The sequence below is a fragment of the Erpetoichthys calabaricus genome, chromosome 1 (assembly GCF_900747795.2).
Source record: "Erpetoichthys calabaricus chromosome 1, fErpCal1.3, whole genome shotgun sequence".
Lineage (NCBI taxonomy): Eukaryota > Metazoa > Chordata > Cladistia > Polypteriformes > Polypteridae > Erpetoichthys > Erpetoichthys calabaricus.
The window spans coordinates 37,831,295-37,850,802 of record NC_041394.2 but is presented as its reverse complement, the minus strand read 5'-3'; the positions used below and the strand labels follow the sequence as shown (position 1 = coordinate 37,850,802).

General features: G+C 40.2%; 1 protein-coding gene across 1 annotated transcript in view; it reads right to left on the bottom strand.

Moving 5' to 3' along the window:
- Positions 1–6,029: 6,029 nt before the first annotated feature.
- Positions 6,030–19,508, bottom strand: part of LOC114665879 (neuropeptide FF receptor 2-like) — a 29,475-nt gene continuing 15,996 nt past the window's right edge. Inside the window, exons 3-4 of the mRNA XM_051919934.1 lie at positions 14,880–14,979; positions 6,030–6,930 (exon numbers count right to left, since the gene is read on the bottom strand). Coding sequence (XP_051775894.1) covers positions 6,030–6,930; positions 14,880–14,979 — 1,001 coding nt within the window. The remainder of the gene's footprint in view (positions 6,931–14,879; positions 14,980–19,508) is intronic.

Here is a 19,508-nt window from a genome sequence, read left to right as displayed (position 1 = left end):
AACTCCTAATGGTGAGCTGATAATAAACTGTTACTAATTTTTTATTATTATTATTATTATTATTTATATTTATTTGGAATTTTCTCATATTCCAAACATGTGCTGATTATTTTGATTGTCAACCTTATATCGGTGTAAATGAATGTGGATGTTTTTGTGAGTCGGTCACACGATAGACTGACATGCTGTTCAGGGTTGGTTCCTGTATGTCATCCATTGCTGTTGGGATTGGATTCACCTCACCATAATTCTGAGTTAGAATGAGCAGATTTAGAAAAAAATGTAACATAAGAGCCTTGAGCCTGTTTACTAGAATTTATGGCCACTGAGGACAAAAGCTTATTCAGAGGGCATCAGGTAGGAACCAACCACGGACGGGGCACTAATCCATAACAGGCATTATATTACATTACTTGAGCTTCTGCCTCACAATAAGGAGACTGGGGTTCAGATACTCCCGGTGTGGAGTTTGCATGTTAGCCCCGTGTTGGTGGGAGTTTTTTCTGGGTGTTCCAATTTCATCCCACATTCCAAAAACATGCAGGTTAAAGGATTGATGATGCTAAATTGGTGCATGTGTGTTTATTTGTTCATCCTTCAATGGGATGGTGCCCTGTCCAGGTGTTGTTCCTGCTTTGTTCCCAATGCTATTTGATATGGACTACAGATGTGCATTTACCCTGCCCTGAAAAAGCAGGTTAAGAAAATAGATGAAATCTACATTGCATAAAGACCTCATACCAGGGTTGATATCATATTTTACACTATATGGCCAAAAGTTTAAAGAGACTTGACCATCACACCTATATGACCTTGTTGGGCAGCCCCTTCCAAAGCAATCGGCATTCTTATGGAGTTATCACTCCCTTTTGTGGCTATAACAGCCTCTACTCTTCTGGAAAGGCTTTCCACAATATGTTGGGGTGTTTCTGCAGGAATTTGAGCCCATTCATTCAAAAGAGCATTTGTGAGGTCAGGTACTGATCTTGGAAGAGAAAACCAGGCTTACAATCTACATTCCAATACATCCAAAAGTGGGGTTGTGGTCAGAGCTCTGTGCAAGCCACTTGAGTTCATCCATGTCTTTATGGCCCCAGGCTTTGTGCACAAGGGTTCAGACATGCTGGAACAGAAAAGAGCCTTCAAAATTGCAAGTGCACAACTGACTAAAATGGATTTGTATGTTGTAGGATTAACAGTAGCCTTCACTGGGACCAAGGGGCCTAGTCCAAACCTTGAAAAACAGCCACAGACCATTAGTTCTCCTCCACCAAACTTTGCAATAGGTAATATGCAGTCCAAAACATAGCATTCTCCTGGCATCCTACAAACCCAAATTCATCCATGAGACTGCAACATAGTGATTCATCACACCAGACACCAATGGTGGCATGCTTACACCACTCCGGCCAACGTTTGGCATTACGCATAGTGATCTTGGGCTTGTGTGCAGCTGCTTGGCCATGGAAATCTATCTCATGAAGCTACAGACTCAAAGTTCTTGATTTTCTTTACAGAGACAGTTTGGAACTCTGTTGTGAGAGATTCCAAAGAAGAGGCAATTTTTACGTGCTTTGTGCTTCAGTGAACTTACACCCCTCTCTGTGAGTTTACGTGATCTACCACATTGCTCTTGGATGCTTCCATTTCACAATACAGTGGAACGAATGTCTCGGAACACGTACAAATTGGTTACAACCAAAAATTTAGAACAAATCAATCAAAGCATTTTTGAGATTTTGTGAGTTTTAGATTTTCAATTGTGGGGGGATGCATGGAATAAGCTACCAAGTAGCTAATTTATTGATATTAAGAATGCAATGATGATATGCAGTTGGACAACTGTGTTGGTGTTTTCAAAAACATAAGGCAATGCACTGATAAAAAAAAAAAGTAATCAGTTAATCTTCCATGGCGGCCAAAGTGATCAACAGTGCTGTGTGGATATTTTGATATTTTTCCTGCTTCTAACTGCACTTGTTTCACCTAGGGAACTTGCCCCAGCTTCTTCTGCTTTTCTAATCATGCTTGAGTCACAAAGGGGGAATTCCCACTCCCCCATCTCTTTAAATAAAGTTTATGAGTCATCAAGGAACATAAAATAGTAAAACTGGGTCCCAAGGCCATAAATGTTGAGAAACTCTGCTCTGAGATCCATCCATCCATCCATCCATTTTCCAACCCGCTGAATCCGAACACAGGGTCATGGGGGTCTGCTGGAGCCAATCCCAGCCAACACAGGGCACAAGGCAGGAACCAATCCCGGGCAGGGTGCCAACCCACTGCAGGACACACACAAACACACCCACACACCAAGCACACACTAGGGCCAATTTTAGAATCGCCAATCCACCTAACCTGCATGTCTTTGGACTGTGGGAGGAAACCGGAGCGCCCGGAGGAAACTGCACTGAGATAAATACTGTAATTCAATGAGACAATGAAATATTTATCCCAAACAGAATGAAGAGAAGAAATACAATGCAGCACTTGCTATATTTGATGACATGTCACATTGTTTGTTGATATTCTGGATTAAACTTTGTGATCGTTGATCAGATTTTCTGGAATAGTGCATTGGCTGATGGGAATTGTAGTTCTCACTTTGGTATTTGACAAGGTTGCAGATAAGATGGAGGGGATGGGAGGGTAATATATATTAAATACATTTCTTACTGGATCTGACTACACTCACAGGTGCAGTGCTTGGCAAGCATTTGCTAAAGGCTTCTCCTTTGAGCATCGATAAAGTTTTTGTCTTTTCACTTTGTGTCTGCAAATGAGTTTCATTTGCATTAACCAGCACCCCCCATTTCTCTGTGCGATCGCTGTTAACTTTGTGGTGAAATGGGGGACGCAGTATATTAAAATGTACCATTCACTACAACATTTGTAATGACAAATAACAACAAATTAAAAAAAAAAGCTAATTTAATTTTCTCTACAAAGTCACGAAATGTCAATCTAATCTGTTCAGGCATTTTAGAGATTTTAGGATTAGTTTTTCTATTGTGTTTTTTTAACCCCTAAATCTACTCTTTCTATATAACATCCTAAGCCTAAAAGTGTAACGATTTTGTGCAGTGATTTTATGTGACGTTTTTATGTTACTTTTTTTGTCACGCTTTAAATCGGGCTTATTTTAAAACCTACATATATATGTTTAGTATCATTCTTTTCAGAATTTATCGAACTTTAATGTGATGTTGTTAGGTTTTCAGATTCTTATTCCGTTTTTTAATGTATAAACTATAAAATATCAAGAACTCACGTCCCGCGAGACGAGAGTTTGTGCCAAGAGATTCGCCCATGGCTGGAAATAAAAGACAAAGAGTAGATGACAAAGACAGCTGCTGTACAGGCTTTTAAATGTTCGAAGCGCCGTGTGAGATGCAGATGACGCGGCATGGCAGTAGCAGCATGCCAGCAGCTGATCGACCAAAGAGGAGGTAACCTCTCGTGTGGTACTACCCTTACTTAAAAGCCTTATACAGCGCCTGTCAGTTTTGGAATTGATTGTTTTGCTTCTCTCTCTCTTTCTCTCGCTCTGACATTCTCTGCTCCTGGCAGAACTGTCATCTCTCACTTGTCATGGAGCGCATATAAACTTTTTGAAAAGAGACAAATGTTTGTTTGCAGTGCTTTGAATAAAGTTCCTTTTTTTTCTACAACCTCCTGTGTCTCTGTGCAAATCTTTGACCCAAGCATGACAATAGATAAATGGAGATTACTGGAAGTAAGCCAAGTATTAATTTTAAACAATCAGCTGTCATGGAACTTCATATATTTTGAGAATGTGGTACCCCTACCACTTTGCTTTCTATATAATGCCAATGATAACCAAGCATTAGCATTGCCTACCAGCATTTGAGATTAAAAACTAATCTGGAACTTTTTAAGTGTGAGCTGAGTTGTCAGGCTCTAATTAGCAACTGCAGGAACAAATAATACTACATTTTTAGGCTAAGTGCAATTTAATTTTTCTTCTCCATATTTTCATTATTCAATGCTTTTGTTTTGTAGAGAAGAGTGATTAGCATCAGAATGAAGTGACTGATTGCATTTTCTTTCAGCACCTGGAAAACTACATACAGGTGGGCTGAAGAAGGTCTATTTCATCCAGGACCTCTTAATATTAAAAGAGGAGTTTTATTTTAAGTAATGTCATTAATGGCAGCCACTTCTGCCCTGCAGGACAGAGCTTACCCACCCTGTCAACATCCACAAGCATATCTAAAGCCAAAGTATGGAAGGTCACATACAGTTAAGAACGATAAAACATATTGAAAGTAAGAAATGCAGAATATGCCTCAAGTTATTGTGACCCTTCAGGTGTTACCACTTCAGGGATCTCTTGTTGGAAGGAAATTCTAGCTCAATGAGCCATATCTAAATGAGCAGGGATAATTGTCACATTTAATAATAATAATTCTTTGCATTTATATAGTGCTTTTCTCACTACTCAAAGCACTCAGCAATTGCAGATTAAGGGCCTTGCTCAAGGGCCCAATAGAGCAGAGTCCCTATTGGCATTTACGGGATTCGAACTGGCAACCTTCTGATTGCCAGTGCAGATCCCTTGCCTCAGAGCCACCACTCCTCCATATACTCTCTAAATATGATCTTTTACTCAAACCACATGTAATCCTACAATTTTAGATATGGCATCCTCCTAGTTCTTTGCTGCTGTAGATGGCTTTGTTAAGGAGAGTGACCTATGGGCCAGGCAAAGCAGTTTATCATAGGTTTTAATTCTGCAGTGGTCAGGTCAGGTCAGGTTGGGGAGCATGCTCTGTTACAGGGTGTTGCTGCACCCACAACACAATGAAACAGTTCAGGATCCTGGTTGGCAACCCCTCGGGCAGACACGCGGTCCAGTCCTACCCTCCGGAAATGACCATCTATCTGCCGTGGGAGTGACCTTGGCCTTGTCCAGCCACGCTAAGATCCTTAACAATGAGGACCCTGTGAACCAGATCACCCTCGGGGAGTTGCTTATTTCATTAGAGATAGTAAGGTTTAAACCTGGTACAATGGCATATTATACTTCCAGGTCACATCGGTAGGCCACATAAGAGGATTTGTGCAGCATGGAAGAGTGGTGAGGGGGTTGGTTTGTTGTTATTTATAGTTTTATATTCCCTGTTTGGAATACTATTTTGAGTTGATGATTGGTTTGTTCATTATAGATTTGGTTAATCCTGAATCCATTCCTGATATTAGTTTTTTATTTTGTTTTCATTTTGGTATAGTTGATCATTTTTTTCGTCTTCTCCCAACACCATTTTATTTTTAATCGTCAGTGTCGTCTTGAGGTTGCTAAGGAAATCACCTGGAAGTGTCCATACATGACAACCTTGGGTCAATGGCATACAGTTCGTTCTGGGCACTTTCTCATTATCCGAGTTTGACAGATTGTCCCTGTGATAATTTGTGTTTGCTTTAGTTATTGTGTTCCTGACCTTTGAACTATTTTTTATGTTTCTTTGGCTACAAATTAGGATTTTGTTTTGGTGTGCTGGAAGGTCAGTCTGATTTTCTGGTTCTGATCTTGTGTGTGTTTTCTGAATTGCATTTGATCTCCTGGTCCTCATTTCAAATCTTTCCTATTATTTTTTAGAAGAGCATTAGTGAACAGACTGACCTTCCCATCTGGTGAAAAAAGCATGAAATAGCTTAGGAGCTAAAGCCCATGGTGTTCATTTGTGTGAAAATGTTACTCATTTTGACAACCTGATCCATCCCATCCTGACCAACATCTACTATGGAACACATGATTCTCATTACTGTTCACATGCTGATGTCTGTGTCTAAACTGCAGTAGCAGACAGAAGATACCATTCTAGGTGACTTTATTCGATTCTTTGCAGTCCCTCATCTGACTCTCTCTCTCTCTATCATAGCTGCACTCTTTTCAACACTAACATCGCTGATTGTCTTTCATGAAGTTCTTAGATTTGTAATTCCATGTCTACTAATCCCTGGACAAACAATATTGCCCTCAACCTCTTGTGAGTTCAGTAACACATCTACACTTCCCATGCCTGGCAGACCCCAGTGGCCAGAGGCTCAATGTGGTCAATGTCCTCAATGTTGAGCCCATGTCTGTTTGTCAATACAGCTCTGTCTCCTGAGATGTTCCTTTTATCTTTCTTCTGAATGGTGCTATTGGAGGAGTCCCCATCTGTGTAGACTTTATTCCTTACCCCAAAACTGCCCACATTCCCGGTGCTGACCCTATTCTTCTCACCGTAGGTCTCTTGATGGTCCATCTCTTCATAGCAGCACTGAAATTTGAAGGCAGCTTGGAACCCCCTTTTGAAATTTTCATTGAAGTAACCGTAGATGATAGGATTAATGCTGCTGTTGGAAAATGCCAGCCAGTGGGCAAAAGGGAAGATATAACTGGTCATCAGGTTAAGCTGGTCAGTGCTCAAGTTGGCATAATCTGTGAGCAGCATGAGCGTCCACAAGGGTAGCCAGGAGACCATGAAGAGAAGCGCCACAACAATCAGCATCTTGATAATCTTTATCTTCTTCCTGGAGACCACATTCCTTCCTTCAGGATGATTGCTATTCACAGCTGTGTGCTCGCTCACGGGCATAGATGAAGAGTACAGTTTGACCCCAATCCGGCTATACATTAGTGTGATCAGAGTCAGGGGCGCCAGATAGATGTGTGCAAATAGGACAGTGGTATAGATTTTACGCATTTCTGTATCGGGCCAGTCTTCATAGCAGGAGTACATCGGGAAGGTCTGGTTGTAGTCGCTGTCATAAATGATATAGTGGTCCTCCATCTGGCTCACCATGAGCATAACCGCAGAGGGACACATGATAGCCACCGCCAGCACCCAAATGATTACAATCGTGATGACCGCTTCTGGTAAAGTCAGCTTAGGCTTGAATGGGTACACAATGCAACGGAATCTAAATTGAAAAGGAAAAGAAAAGAAAACAGGTGGTCTCAGACATTAATTCATATCAACATCACTGTTTATATTATATACATAATATAAAGTATACTTGAATTACTTACTGAATCCACACTCACTCACTTATTGACAAAAACTTTATTTGGCAGGATTGTACAACTAGGGTACTAGGCATCTACTAAGAAAAGGCATTCCGATATGCCAATATTTAGGGGCAAACCCCCTAGAATAGAAAAGCTAAATGCCCTAAAATCTCAGACATGCTTTGAGTGATTTGGTTTAAACTTGGTGATGTTAAAGAAAAAAGAAAACTAGCCAAACTATGTTTTTTATATGTCAATATTTATGCTGTATTGAGTGGGCTATTTTTGTTTTTTTCCGCTCTTCACAAACAAGTGAAGTCATTTGAACATCGCCAGTACAACAATGCCACACGCCAATAGTGTGGACGGACGAGTGACAAGTGTTGTGACAACAGAAAACTGACAGGGTGATATGTGATGTGACCTCTGAAGTGGAAGAAGGACGGTTCAAGGAAGTTGAAGTAAGATGTGGTTACACACTTAAGGTACGCTATACACCTTGAGTCCAGCTCTCAGGAGGGAGAGTGAAATACAGGAGGAGTTGGATTCCTTGCATCAAGGACAATAGGCCATGACTGACCATGGTAGCACAGCTCAGAAGAGAGAAAGGAATGGACACTGTACACAGTGCCGGGCAACCCATTAGCCGACATAGGCAAGACCTATTGCTCGAGTATGACACCAAGGGAGAATGCAGTCCACTTCTTCAATTTCTTATGACTTAAACTGCATGTGTGGACCCCATATTTACACCTTCATCTAGGATATCAAAAATATTAGCGCCTACACTGACAGTACATATAGTACATGATATTATTTCTTTTCCAGAGGGTACCATTTTATTTATATCTACAGTACATACACCAAATATTGAAATGCTTGACGGAGTGGTACTCTCTGAAGCTAGACATCTACACCTGCAATCGAAACTTTGCCAGTTCAACTCCTGTAAATGCCAGAAGTGATTCCATTCCGTTGGGCCTTTCAGTAAGGTGCTTAACCTGCAATTGCTTTGTCCTGGGTATGACATTAACCTGCATGAAGCCCTGAAAGGAGGTCCTCCAACTTGCAGGGAAAACTCAGGTGTTGGTGGTAGGATTGGCACTCCAGCCACTGTATAAACCTCACACTGGTTCCATTCCATCTGAACTAGTGTGGTGCTGAGGTGTCACCCATTGAACGGCTGCACTAGGGTCCTAATTTGGGATCCTGAGGTGGTTCATTGTGTGGTGGGTGTGACAAAGTTCTGTATCAGTGTATGCTCCCAACCTCTTACACTGTGTAATCAAATTTATATAATTTTTATTTTATATATTGTGAGATTTTGTCCCAAATTCAGTATACAGGAATGTTTACACTGAAACATACACACTGTTGTTAATAAATATTCAATAACCTTTATTCACTTTGCCAGTGTTTTCTTTCTCTGGTTGCAACAATACATACAACATATGTTGATATTTGTTTCACACACTTGTGGTGGGCGGCTGGGGATCCTGCCCAGTCTGGACGCCTGGAAAGACTGGGAGAGAGACAATTCCTCCCCCGGGCCACAAGATGGCAGCCGCCCTGATCTGTATGGGAGTCATGGGACCAGAGCATAGAAGCTCAACCCTGCTGGGAGCGCCCGGAGGATTAGGGAGCCTTGGAATGCAGCACTTCCACCACAATCGGAAGTGCTTCCAGAGGAGGTTCCAGATATACCCGGAGTGCTTCTGGGCGCTCCGCCACACCAGGAAGTGCTGCCAAATGATCATCATGGAGCACCTGGGGCACATCCGGGACATGATAAAAGGGGCCACCTCACTCCATGGTACGAGCTAGAATCGGGAGGGAGAAGATGGAGCTTCAGAGGAGAGGAGTAGAGGCGGCTGAAGTATTGGAAGAGTAAAGGAAAGAAAGGACTAAGATTGGCTGGAAGGGCATTGTGAGGTGTCGTGTATAAAGAAGAAAACAATAAATAGTGTGTGTTTTGGACATTTGGTGTCTGTCTGTCTGTGTACGGGCCAGTTTCCACTATATATATATATATATAGACAGTAACAGACCTGTAAAAAATTATGAAGGTTGTGTGGCTGAGCAGCATCTAGGTGTGAACATTACTCCGACTCACATGTACTGCAAATATCATGACACATATTATTCTCCTCATAACACAAAAAAATCTGTTTGTTGGTATTTACGGATAATTTCCATTAAACACAGATTTATAACTTTTTTACATGCGATTCCATTCTCTAAAGTACGTAATCCAACTCCTGGCCTCATTTCTTGAAGAGGTTTGGGGTGGGGTGCATTTAAGCATGGTGTGTATGCGTTTGAGGCATTTCAAACATTTAATTAATTTCATAGGCTGCCTAAATGTGCAGTCTGTACACACCATTGCTTTTTGTAATAAGTTAAAGTAAAACACGATTCAGTGTTCCAAATTTATTGTCTGGCTATGGCTATGGCAAAGATGTAAACAAATGAACATCATTAACATATAATAATAGTAATGATAATAATAATAGTGCATCTGGTCATCTATTTTCTAAACCTGCTTTATCCTGAGCAGAGTTGGAACTGAATCCCAGCAACCATAGGGCACAAGACAGGTATTCAAATACTCAAAAATTCCCATTGTTCATCTTATTACCTATTTGAATTCAAAAGAATACAGTGTTCTGTAAAACTGTAATTCTCATCAGTCATTAACAGAAACCAAAGTCTGTCACTAAGAAAAGCAGGAATTGATCTATGGCAGAAATGAACTACAGTAATAATATTAGCCCCCGTAAATAAACTACAAATATTGTACACAAAAAAGTACTTCATTAGTTCCATAAACTTCTGCTACATCCAATTAACCAACAGCATATAACTGAGGCCCACTGCTCATGCCAGGTAACACAGCTAGTCTTGTATAAAAGCATAATTAGGTTTATCTACATTTGCTGAAGAGGCCATTGAATGTTGTTTTACATATTTGTATTTTTTTGTAATAAAGTATTTACTACTGCTGTATGTAATGTTGTGATGGTGCTATATAATTCATATTGTGCTGTTAAATTTTATTTACTTTGGTTATTATGTGTATGGATGTAACACCATAATACATAACATGTTGCCTGGCTGAAGTTCATAGTCACATTGTTATCCTTTAGTTAGGTACATCTGTCATTCTGATAGACCCTTTCCCTTGTTTTAGGGGAGAAATGCTGCAACCAAAGCAGGAGACGATCACTCAGAATCATTAAAGTGACAAGAGGGTATGAGTCCACACAAACCATGAACTACATAGAACTGCAAGAACTCTTTGCCTTTGACACTGAAGCCTTTAGGCTTCATCTGGTGGATAATGGGTAAGTAACCCAGCATCTGTCCACTCTCAGAATAATGATAACAACCATTATTATACAAATGCACAGGAGAAGAATAATTAGAAGAGGACACATAGAATCAAAAAATAACTGAACATTTAACTCAAAAGTGCTTATCCCACACATTTCTCTCAACTCAGCCTATCCAAAAGGTATCCATGTCAAGATCCTCTTTGTGAGTGATGTTGTCAGGTACCTCATTCACAGGGTGACATTAGAATATTATTATAGTAATAATAGCTCTTAATTCTATCCACTTTATTCCTCCAAAATAACATCAAGTCAAGTTTTGAACATCTCTAAAGTCCTACTCTCTACCACACCACTTGCTTATTCCATGCGCCTGTAGTTCTCTGTGAGGAGATAAACCTTGTAAGGTTTGTGCAAAAATTAGCCACACAAAATGTACTGCATAAATTAAAGAAAATTATGCTATGGCACCACTAGAATGTTCAAGCCAAAAATGTAGCTGATAGTTAAACCTTTAACAGAACTGTTTGGAGTAATTCCTGATAGGATATCACAGCATACTGAGCAATCTGTTGTGTATCTTACACTGCACTGTTAGCGTGTTGTCATATTTTACTAAACTGATGGAAACAAACCTCCTGATCTTAAATAGTATGCAAAAATGTCCTATTTTACTTAAACTGAACAAAAATCTGTTTCACTTTATGAGGAACTGTGTACAATTTCTTTACAATTTGGTAGACATTTATTAACATAACATTCTCATCCCAATTTAATCAAATTTCAAGTTGTATGGAGTTGGCACTTATCCTCCTTAAGCATTCTAGAAAAATTATTATCTGGTCCCAGTGATTTCTTTGTTACAGAATTTAATCTCCACAGCATTGTTCACTCTGTAATTTCCAAATCAGCGAGTATCTCCTGTTAATGCTAGGAGGTTATCCATTTCTCTACATATGAAAACTTTCGAAAAATGCAAATTTAGAGTAATCTCTGCATATTTTAGTTGGCCCTTAGTGTTTCTGATACTCTTCACCTCTTTCTTGACTCTCCTTCTATTACAAAAATATGAAATGAATCTCTTTGGGTCATCTTTTGCCTTTATTTGCAATATTTCTATCCACTTGCCTTTTAGCTTTCATAGTATCCTTTTAAAGTATTGTTATCATAAGCTAATTGGTTCACTTTGTAGTTATTTGCCTTGCCTGCTGTATACAGCTGTTACCTGTAAGGCCATTCCTCTTAATACTTGCATTTTCAGATATCTCAACATAACTTCCTGCACATTTTAAGATATCTCAAATACATTTCCGGATATCTCAAAACAGGTTCCTGTCAATTTTCAGATATCTCAAATACATTTTCAGATATCTCAACATCACTTCCTGCTCATTTCAAGATATCTCCAATACATTTTAAGATATCTTATAATAAACCAGTAGTTCCATTGAAATAATAGGCAGTTTTACAGGAAATAATTTTGAGATATCTTGAAATGCATTTTAGATATCTTAAAATGCACGAAAGGTCAATTTAAGATATCTGAAAATTCATTTGAGATATATTGAAATGCAGACACAATTATTTTGAGATATTTGAAAATGTATTTGAGATATCTTGAAATGCATTTGAGATATTTCAAAATGTATTGCAGATATCTTAAAATGTGAAGGAAATTATTTTAAGATATCTCAAAGCGAGTTTCAGATATCTTAAAAAGTCAATTACATTTTAAGATATCTGAAATTCATTTTGAGATATCTATAAATGTTAATTCGGCTTGCCATAAAATGACACCTTTAATTGGCTAACTAGAAAGATTATGATATGCAAGCTTTCGAGGCAACTCAGGCCCCTTCTTCAGGCAAGATGTAATCACAGATGTGATTTAGAAATTTTTTCAGTGTTTCATGTGAAGAGACAGACAAAATGACATGACAGTATGTGCTTTCACATTTTATGCAAATGCACTTACATATATCATTAGGGTGATATTGGCAGTGCTCCAGATATGTGTGGATTTGCTGTTATCCATTCCTTTTTTCTTGTTGCTGCACGCCATGTTCAAATGTTCTTAATGATGTAACAGGGCATGGATATGTGCAGGCTAACAGAGTGCAACAGACAAGCGCAGAATACAAAATCCTTAATTGCAACCTATTTAAGGGTTTACATGGCTACATAACTTGGTACACTTGGAGAAAGCTACATGAGTTAACCTAGTTTCTTAGAGATCAACAACATGGTTTCTGTAACCAAAAGAAGGGTATAAATTGCATTTTTGAATTTGGGTTTCTGTGAATAACCAGGTTATTAAAGCACATGTTAATGCACCTGTGTTATCAGGTAAGGTCATATGGTGACTCTGTTTTCCCATTTAATGCTCTTTATTGTGTAGGCTGTCACAGATGGCCGGGGACATTACCCGGCCAGGACACCTCTTCACAGAGAGGACTGGGGGAGCAACCATGGGCTTAACAGTACTTCCCCTGGGATGTTAGATGGCAGTCCCCATTGGTTGCAGTGGTGCCTCGGATTCCTGCAGGGCTTCATGGGAGTTGGAGTTATCTACAGCCCTGTTGGAATCTGGGGGTGCTGCCAGGGGTTGCTGCAACAGCTGCTCAGCCCTCTTAGGTGGCCACACCCGGAAGTGCTGCCGGAAGTAGATCCACGATCCGATGGCGTTATAAAAGGAGCCAGCAGTCACCACTCTGAGAGCCAGAGTCGGGAGGAGGGAGACAAAGCTTGCTGGAGGGGAGTGGAGGAGAAAGAAAAAGAAAGTAAAGTATTGGGATTGTGCTTGTGTTTGGGACTGTGTTGTGGGCCCATGGGAACAGGGCAGAAGTTCTCCATGAGCGAAAAGAAAAGAAAAAACAGCTTGTGCTTTTATAAGTGTGCCTCCTGCGTCTGTCTGTGTCAGGTTAAGTGTTGGTATAGCGCCATCTACTGTCGCAAGACTTTAATAAAATATCTAAAATCCCATACACTTACTACTCTGTGATCAGGTACTTCAGCACTTTCTCCTCCCCTTCTCTTCTACATCTGCAACCTCAGGCAATTAGACAGAGTAAAGAAACCGGCAGGAGTTAAGTTACACATTTAATTATGTATTAATGATAAAAATGCCCCAAAAATATTAAGCAAGCTGAATACTATGTGAATATCGGCAAACCATACCCTTACAGTCTACGTAACAGAGCATCTTGAGTCGATCCGCGGCTCTTGGCTTATCTTCAGTCTAGCTTGCTTTGCTACCACACAGCCTTTGAATGGAGTATTGAAACAGGCCACATGCCTGTCTCAGTATGGCTGCTGAGACAGAGCTGTCTTCATCGTCATATTCTCTTTATTGCCAGATGGTGAAAGGTGATCAATATTCTACCATTATTAGCACAAAACATGGACCAAAACGTGGTACAGAATGGCCTCAAATTCAAAACCAATCATTAATAGCCTTACTTCAGACCAACAGAATGAATTTTCCTGTCCCTTCCTGACCAGTTAAAAAATGAAAGTGCACAGGTATGACTCATCCCTCAGTTGCTTTGTTTAGTCAGTTTATGGCCTTCTTGCAGTGGATGGCTTATAGGCTCATGTACTGTAAGTCCAAACACAGCCACCCATGCCAAACTGGTATGCTACATGGTTCATCCCCGCACCATAAATTTCACATCCTGACTCAGTCCTAAAGACATGAGGGGGGTTGGTTAGGTAAACATGAAAGTGCTGCTGTTCTCATCAATGAAGTAAAACATGCCTCCTGAAACACAATCTAATATCACATTTGCTTTGTCTAGCTTACAAGTAAAGACATACAAAATGTTTATTAAGGTACAGAACATGCTAGAAATCAGTCCACAACAGCACTGAATGATTGTAAAGCTGGTTACAATAAAAACCTGCAACCACAAGGGTGCTCCAGGAGTGAAGTTGAGAAACTTTGCTTTACAAGGCTGGCTAAATTAGAAGACAACTCTAACAAGTGGAGTGGGCAGAACTGTGTAAGTGACAATAAAGGATAAGAAAACTCCTGGCATCTTAAATCTACAAAGGAGATCGTGTCAATATTCAAGACCAGCAGGGTGTGCATGATCAAAGTCTCCCTTCCATCTAACTCACATGGGAGAGGAAGACTAAATATTACAACAGTGCCACCAAAAGCAGAAAAAGGCCAAAACCGGTTTGAATGTACTTATCACCTTTTGTCAACAGTGACTCAGCTTGTTAAACATGAATGATTAATTATTTTCAGATGAATTCTGCTTTTATGAAAAAAAAAGTTCTGTCAGTTAGAAAGTGTATTTGGAACTCCAGCTGCCTCATCTGCCTTTGTAGGCCTAAATGCTGGAAGACAGCAGTCTGCTTTTAGTCTGCACTCGATGAAAATAAAGATGGTGGCCTGTGGGATTTTTGAATGTGTAAAAGCCATCCCGCTAAGCTCACCAGAAGGCAAAAGCTGTTGAGTCGCATCGGTTGAAAACCGGGCTGCTTCAGGTCATCTTATGAAAAATAGATCAATCAGCTCTTACCTGTCGACAGCAATGGCCACCAGGGTAAAGACGGAGGCAGAGACTGACATTCCTTGAACCAGGCCACTCATCTTGCACACAGCATTGCTAAATGGCCACCCTGCAAAAGAAAATCACACAAGTCTGTAATGTTGTCATGCTTGTCTAAATAAAGGTTACCCAACTTGCTCTTTCATGTTTTTATTCCTTTTTAATGACTTGAGATGTCACTTCAGGGGAATTGATCTGCACTGATCAGCTAATTGTCATGTAAACAAAGAAAGAGGTACATAGTGAAGTAAAAATGACACAGATTTGACCAGATGGAAGGTGCTGCTTGATAGCTTCTGGACACAAGTACAAATCCTACCTTGCTCTGTTAGGGTGTCTGGCTATGCCCTCCATGTCTGCATCTCTTTTCTCTGTAAGACGTGTATGTTGTTTGAACTGGTAAGTCTAATTTGGCCCTGTATGAATGAGTGTGTGTGTGCCCTGTGGTCTGGTGTCCTGTCCCGGGTTTCTTCTCAGTTTACATCCACTTCTGCCAAGACAAACGCACCCCACCTGATCACCCAGATCCAGATATAAAATGGATTAAGGAATGGATGAATGAATGTGTGTGTACATGTTCACTGTGATGGAGTCACATCCAGTCTGTGAACGAGTCCATCCCTGCATCTGATGACACATAAATTGGCTCCCAGACAACTCCATATTGGAAAATGTGTATCCAAGAAACTCATTGAAAGCTATGGCAGGGATGTTGCCATCTCGTGTTTGGTCAAGGAGCAGTATGCATGTTCTTCCTGTGCTCATTCCCCACATGGCCCAAAGATTGGTCAGTTTTCTTGTTGTGAATATGTCCTTTTGACTATCTAATGTTATGTGTGGTGGGTGCTCCTCCCTCACATGCACTGCTTTCCATATAGACTGAGGATATTAATATCTGGAATGAGTGATACCTGAAAATGAAAGCATGAAAGATTAAATTCAGCAAGAATGATTCAGAGGCTAGTATTGAGGTCTCTCTATGGACAAGCCTGTGTTCAACTGTAGATGTCCCTGCATTCTTCTCAGTTTCTTCTTAATTCCTCCTACAGCTCAAAGAAACTCAGGTCAATTGCTTTGCTGTGAGTGAGTGATGTCTCATCCCTGACATCCGTTACTGCCAGAAGTTACTTTTCTTGACTATGAACTGGTTAAGCAATTTCTGAAAATGAGTGGATGAAAAAATAACAAAAAAAAAAAATCAAGGCTGCTCACATTAGAGCATGGCAGCAGGCCAGCAAACACCTGTGAATATCTATAGAAATTCATTCAAGAAGCTGCTTGTGCTGTTCTCATTGTGGATGTGCAACTACTGCAGAAAGCATGGCAACTATGAATCAGAAATGTTTTGGGAGGAAGTAAGCTTTGTCACAGGGCTTGAATATGAATTCAAAATATTTTTAGTTACAAAGACACAGTGGTTAGTGCTGCTGCTTCACAGATCCAGGAGTCTGCATTCAAGTCCTGGTGAATTGAATGTGGAATTTGAAGATATTCCTATGTACCACTATGGGTTGTTCTCCAGGTGTTCTGGTTTTCCTCCAACACCCTGAAGGACTTGAGGACACCTAGGGCACCATCATCCAAGGAACATTGCTTATAAAAGTTAAGGGGCACATACTTTAGAGACCAAGTCCCCCCAATTCCACAAATTAGACTATATTGAAAGCATGCTATGGAGACCTTGGGACACAGTTTATGCATATCTCAGTCCTGAACGGAAAGTCTGGAACTGCACTCGGGACCTTTCTGTTCCACTCCTACCTTGGTCCATGCTATGGATAGCGAGGGGCTCCATTTTGGAAACTCTGGAGGTGTACTCCAGACACCACCTATGACTCCATGTGGACTTTGACTGGCACTGGACATGTGTGTGAAAGTGTGTGTAAGTGGGAGTGTGAGTGACCGACTCACTTCTCTAAGAGATTTATGATGTGAGGCTTATTCCAACCTACCACACCCACAGGCTCTTTCAGACATCAGCCATCTCATGGCATGGTTTTCAGACAAACATTATTCTTTGTGGCCCAACAAGTATGCCGATTTTACTCCAACAACCCAAAGACACACATTAGGTGTGAAGTAAAGTCCATTAGCTGGCTCAAAAGCCAGTCCAGGCGTTACCTAAACCATACTGTAGCTGTATCAACATGCAGAGGCCAACCACTGATTTTGATTTACACTTTTATACAAATTAATCACCTGCCCTCTGTTTTCATTCTATGAAGTTTAAACCATCTCACCTCTTTAAGCGAATTACAGATATGAGGCTTGATTCCAGCTTGTGAGACCCCCAGGATCCTCTAAACATCCACCTTCTACTGGTGTGATTCTCAGTGAAGTCTCTCCTTTCTTCTGAGCTCTTTCCTTTCGTTGAAAACCATTAACACTTTAAGTTACCCCTGGCAACATCCCTTTTGTCTCTTTCATTTTCAATTGCTCTCTGACTTATTTGTGTGTACCTACTCTACTGGCGATGACTCTGTTGTGCTGTTTATCTCATCGATAAAAATTCACCTGACACAAGGATCATTACTAGACTGATTGGTTGACCTCTCTGACTCGCAGGTGCAGGAATAGGATGGATCGATGCATTGCTGCTGTCCTAGCTTAAAGCATACAGTACTCTCTTTATTCTCTTTTTTCGTTGAATTTTTTTTTTAATTCATGTCATTGTTGACAGATTGTCTTTTTTATGGCCTCTAAATAGCTTTCTCTACCAGCGAGAAATGGACAGTGATAATGTGTCCTAAAAAAGAAATGCCTGTCAGTTTCATTCTCAATTCTGTGCTCCTCCTCCTCCAGCATAGACTGTAGTAACTGTGTAGTAAATCAGTTTTAGTTAACAGCATTTGAATTCCTGACAGTTTTTTCATAAATGATCTGCCAGTAAAACATTAAATGTGAAACATGTTCAGTGAGTCCAGAACTGCTCTCGCAATAACTCAGACTGCCTCGCAAACCAGCAGTCACCCAGGGCCTTGTGTTTAAAACCTTGCTTAGATTCCATATTAAAATGTTGCTTATGCTAGAAAGACAAAAACGTCAAATGCACACAAAAAAAACCTTGGTTTTATAAAATCGTATGTCAACCAGGTCCTACACATAGTTCCTTTTTAAATTTTAAATGCATTTAAAACTGTGCACTCTTAGCCACTCCTCATTACTGCCCAGCAGCAACCATGTATGACAAAAAAAAATCCATATAAATTTGGCTATGTTTACTTCCCAACCCTGGGAGAACACAGAACACTTGAAGTTGAGGTAGTACAGACATTTGGTAGAGTTTAAGGAGAGGCCAGAGGAGCCTGCACCTCCAAAAACTGAGGTACTGTGTTACTAAAGCAAGTCTCAAAGCGTATTTTGTCCTCAATTTTTAAGGCCAAGTTAATGTAAATATATTAACTCTTTGAACGCCTGTCAAAAAGTGACATACGAGAGAACTCGTACCTCAGCAAACAGCCGCTATAGACGCAGACAAGTTGCTGGCAAGCTTTGCTACCACATCTCAGTTACCTAGTACAGTGTTGCCATCTAGTGGATAGCCATAGAATTTTTTATTTTGGTAACAACAGTTTATGTAAAATACTGTTATAAAAGGATAGTCTGTAGCTATGTTTTTGCAAAAACGGTATAAAGCTGCTGCTGTTTCTAAACAACTTAATTTGTTGCAAGATGAATATTTTGATGATAATGACAGTGCCTGAGTGACAATCAGCTGGATTATGTGGATCCTGTAGGCTCTGGTACTGATGCAGATAGCTACCCTGAAGGCACTTCTTAATTACGAGGTGCCTGACTTGTCCTGACCATCAGGACAACACTACATGGACAAACAGTCACCAACTACCAAATGTGGTGTGTGCAACAAGCATGGGCAGTGCAAAGAAATGCATTCAATTTGCAGCACATAAGCTTCTAAGCCTCCTCTCTACGAGGTGCCATGTTTCTAGGAGTCTCATTCAAATGCAGACTTTTAGTCATTTTGCTGGTGTAAATAAAGCAATTAAGAGTTTCTTTGTATTTTTGACAGAATTATTGTTGATAATAAAACCATTGCTTTCTAATACATTTTGTTACATTTTTAAGAGTTGATGAAGTTCATTGATTATCTTCTGTGCATAGACCTACAGAATACTGCAGCATCCTGGTAATTAATGGTCCAGAAGTTATTGAGTTAATCAATTAAATAGGCACACCGTGACACAGCGGTAGCACTGCTGCCTCATAATATGGAGTCATGTGGGTCACATCCCGGGTGTTCCCTGCATGGAGTTTGTATGTAGGTCTTCGTGGGTTTGCTCTGGTTTCCTTCCATACTTCAAAGGCATGCATGTTAGGGGAACTGGTGATGCTAAGGTATACAGTAATGTGTGTGTGTGTTCACCCTGTAGTGAGTTGGCACCCTCTCAAGGGGTTGTTCCTGCCCTGGATAAGTGGCTTTACAAAATACAAATACTATAATCTGTCCAGCCCAAAGCAACTTTCACTTGCATATCACCAATCCTTAAAACAGATAGAGAAATACTTTGTACAATTTCAATTACAGCTTAGTTCACTGTTTCAGTTTTAGCTTGAAAGAGGCTATTTCAACTTGAATAT